This window comes from Arachis hypogaea, chromosome 10 (assembly GCF_003086295.3).
Source record: "Arachis hypogaea cultivar Tifrunner chromosome 10, arahy.Tifrunner.gnm2.J5K5, whole genome shotgun sequence".
NCBI classification, from domain to species: domain Eukaryota; kingdom Viridiplantae; phylum Streptophyta; class Magnoliopsida; order Fabales; family Fabaceae; genus Arachis; species Arachis hypogaea.
This window is the reverse complement of record NC_092045.1, coordinates 94565762-94568997: the sequence shown is the minus strand read 5'-3', so window position 1 is coordinate 94568997 and position 3236 is coordinate 94565762. Positions and strand designations below refer to the sequence as shown.

Genomic DNA, 3236 nt, shown 5'->3' with positions numbered 1-3236 from the left:
TTAGAATTCTGCCACTGTGAAAGAAATTTCTTACTGCCTTAAAAACGTCACCTCCAACTATATCCCAGAAAAAGTGAAAAAACTTAGCTGTAAACCCGTCATCACCAGGAGCACTCTGAGCATGAACACTAAATGTAGCTCTTTTGACCTCGTCCATAGTTACTAGCCTTTGGAGCCTACGGTTCATGGAAGCTATAACCTTTGACTCCAAATCCTCTAAGTATGGATTCGGATCAGCCGAACCAGAAGAAGTAAAAATATCGCAAAATTAGTCTTCAGCTATCTTTGCAATATCCTCCGGTTTCGATGCAATCTCATTGTCCCTCCCCACTAATCTCCAAATTCTGTTCCTTCGCATCCTTGATTGAAATTTCTGGTGAAAGAATCTAGTGTTCTGATCTCCTTCTTTTAGCCACTTGACTCTAGATTTTTCTCGCCAATAGCTCTCTTCTTTCAAATATGCCAGCTCCAACTTCTTCTCCAAATTGGTAACCTCCTCTCCCCCATTGATTCCAGCCACCCGCAACTCCTCTAGTTTAGCTTGAAGGTCCTCAATTTCTTTTCGAGAGTTTGCTTTGTGAGTTTTCTGCCATTGAACTAGTCTATGTCTACAAACTTTCAACTTTTGGGCCAAGGAGAACATAGCTGAGCCTACAACTTCCATTCTCCACACTTCACTGACAATTCTCTTGACATCCTCTTCCCCACACCAACGTTCTTGGTATTTAAACCGCCTTTTACTATGCCGGGATTGAGGTTCGGTTTCCATCAAAAGTGGAGTATGATCCGAGCCTGACTCTGTGAGCCTGTGCACCACTGCATTCGGAAACTTCAACTTCCATTCCATCCCAACTAAATAGCGGTCAAGCCTCTCCTTCACTAAATCCTCTCCTTGTCTTCGATTTGTCCACGTGAAAGGGTGCCCCACCATTTCAATATCCACTAATTCGTTATTGTCAATAAAATTAGTGAATGTTGCAATGGTGGTTGCTGATTTTTGGCCTCCACCCTCCTTTTCTGCTTGGCTTGTTATAGCATTAAAATCGCCTGCTATTACCACTTTTCCTTCTAGGTGTTGGCTCATTGTTGTAAGCTCCTCAAACTGTAAGGATCGAATTTGTTCCGAACAACTCAAATGGACACCAATGGACGCCCATACCTCACTGCTTCCGACTTCCTTAATTTCGGCTGCCACAAAGAATTCTCCACTGCTAATAATTTGAACACTGATGCTGTCCTTCCAAGCTAGCACAAGTCCTCCTGCCACTCCTGCCGGGTTAACAATATGCCAATTTTCGTAGCCGCATACCCGAAGTTTTGCTTCCACCTGTCGAGATTGGTTCTTTGTTTCACTTATAAACACAATCTCGGGGGAGTGGATTTACAGATCCCTTTTAAGGTGTGAATTGTCAGGGGTCTCCCCAAACCCCGACAATTCCAAACTATAGTTCTCATGGCGCCTTGGGTGCCATTTGTAAGCTGGCACCCTCCACCATCTCTTCAACTGCATTTTCATCCTCTATTCTTGCTTTCTTTGTAGATCCTTCAGCTATACCACTCATCAACCTTTTTTTGGGTTCACTTTTAGTATTTGACTCTGCAGCACATTGTCTTGCTAACCTTTTTCACTTCCTACCTTTCTCTATGGTGAGACACTGCCCAATAGCAAATTGCATAAGCTGCCCTCCATCCTCCTTGGTATTGGACTGACCAGCTATGATAACCTCCATGCATTCTGTTCTAGAATTGGCTGATTGAGGTGACTCAGGTGCTACCCTATTACCAGTGTCTTGTGGTTTCAAACTTTGTTTCCCTTCTTGCATTGACATCCTTGGAAATTCTTCTAATAAGCAGTTTAAGACCGGTTTTTTCTTATGTTGAGTGGCCTTATTCTGGTTTTGGGTTGAGTTGTTGAATGCTCTTTCTCCTTCAGAGTAGATTCGCGTTTCCACTTGGCTGGCTTTAACCCATTCGCCAATGTCATCCTCTTTTACCATATCACTCTCTGTGTCCTTCAGCAGATCATGACAGTTTTTCACCTCGTGTCCCAATTTTGCGCAATAGGTACAGAACTTTCCAAATCTCTCATAACGCAGTGCCACTTTTACCTCCTTTTTATTAGGTCCTGCCACTATTAACTGATATCTCACTTGCCTGGCAGCATCAATATTGATTTTGGTCTTCACAATCCTAGTTTCTCTACCTCGCATCTGAAATTTACCTACCTCCAACACTGTGCCAAATTTTCTCCCAATTTACGTCCAACTTCGAGGGTTTTAAACTATTCTGGCAAACCCCAAAATTGAACCCAAACTGGAAAATTGGAAATAATCTCTTCATCACAGTTCTGATCTTCCTTCCATCTCTTGACATGGAGCACATAATCTTTGAATAGCCATGGAGAACCACGTTCAACACGCAAGACATCCACTTCTTTATTAAAAAAGAATTGGAAGGAATTATCCCCTTTATCACTCACGCTAAATCCTTCTGGGTTTCCCCATATAGCCTTTAAAGCATTCCCCATGGTTCCAATTGAGAAGGTTTTGGAAGCAAAGAGTCTGCCATAGAGACTTTGGAGCAAGCGTTAATACCTTCTGACATATCTGCCTCTTCCAGTAGAATATTCCTACCTCCTTTTTGGTTGTCTTCCTCGGTCCGATCTTTATCCCTCGTTGTCTCAGCCATGCAGATTACGGAGACTTGTATTGAGATTTAATTGACGTTGACAATGTAGCCTTGACAGCAATAAGAACTCCGTTAAAAAACCCTAACAGAGTACTAAAAAACTCTAATAGAGCACTGAAGACATTTGGCCTGGTTAAATTTATCATTAAAACATTATTTAATTTTTAAATTAATTTTAGATTTTTTTAATTAAATTCATCTTTTAAAAATTTTTAATTAGTCACATTAATTTTTTTGTTACTCACTATACTATACATATACATAATTCTTTATTTGTTTAAGCAATATTTGATAAACAGTTATTTAACTTAAACGTTAGAGTCGTTTCTAAAGTATTGCCCATGATCGTTATTTCTAGAAGGCCAGTGTATAGCTCAACGGCACACAAAAGATACAACAGCTATTTCTTCCAAAAGAACGAGTTATATTACGGAGTGCAATTTCACACAATAATAATAATAATACTAATACTAATAATAATAATAATAATTTATTATTTTTTGATATTATTTTTAGTTTTTAATTTAATTTTTTAATTTAATAATATA

General features: G+C 39.6%; 1 protein-coding gene across 1 annotated transcript; it reads right to left on the bottom strand.

The window, feature by feature from the left end:
- Positions 1 to 268: 268 nt before the first annotated feature.
- Positions 269 to 1562, bottom strand: LOC140175709 (uncharacterized). The gene is made up of 2 exons (XM_072204248.1): positions 1470 to 1562; positions 269 to 1327 (listed from the first exon to the last, which is right to left on the bottom strand). The coding sequence occupies exons 1-2, from the start codon at positions 1560 to 1562 to the stop codon at positions 269 to 271; spliced, it is 1152 nt and encodes a 383-aa protein (XP_072060349.1).
- Positions 1563 to 3236: the final 1674 nt, after the last annotated feature.

Bases quoted from the DNA above. Each gene is read 5' to 3' on its own strand.
- LOC140175709 (XM_072204248.1), bottom strand. From the start codon at position 1,562: ATGAGTGGTATAGCTGAAGGATCTACAAAGAAAGCAAGAATAGAGGAT. The intron at 1,328-1,469 runs GCACCCAAGGCG...CAATCTCGACAG, and splicing joins AGGGTGCCAGCTTACAAATG to GTGGAAGCAAAACTTCGGGT.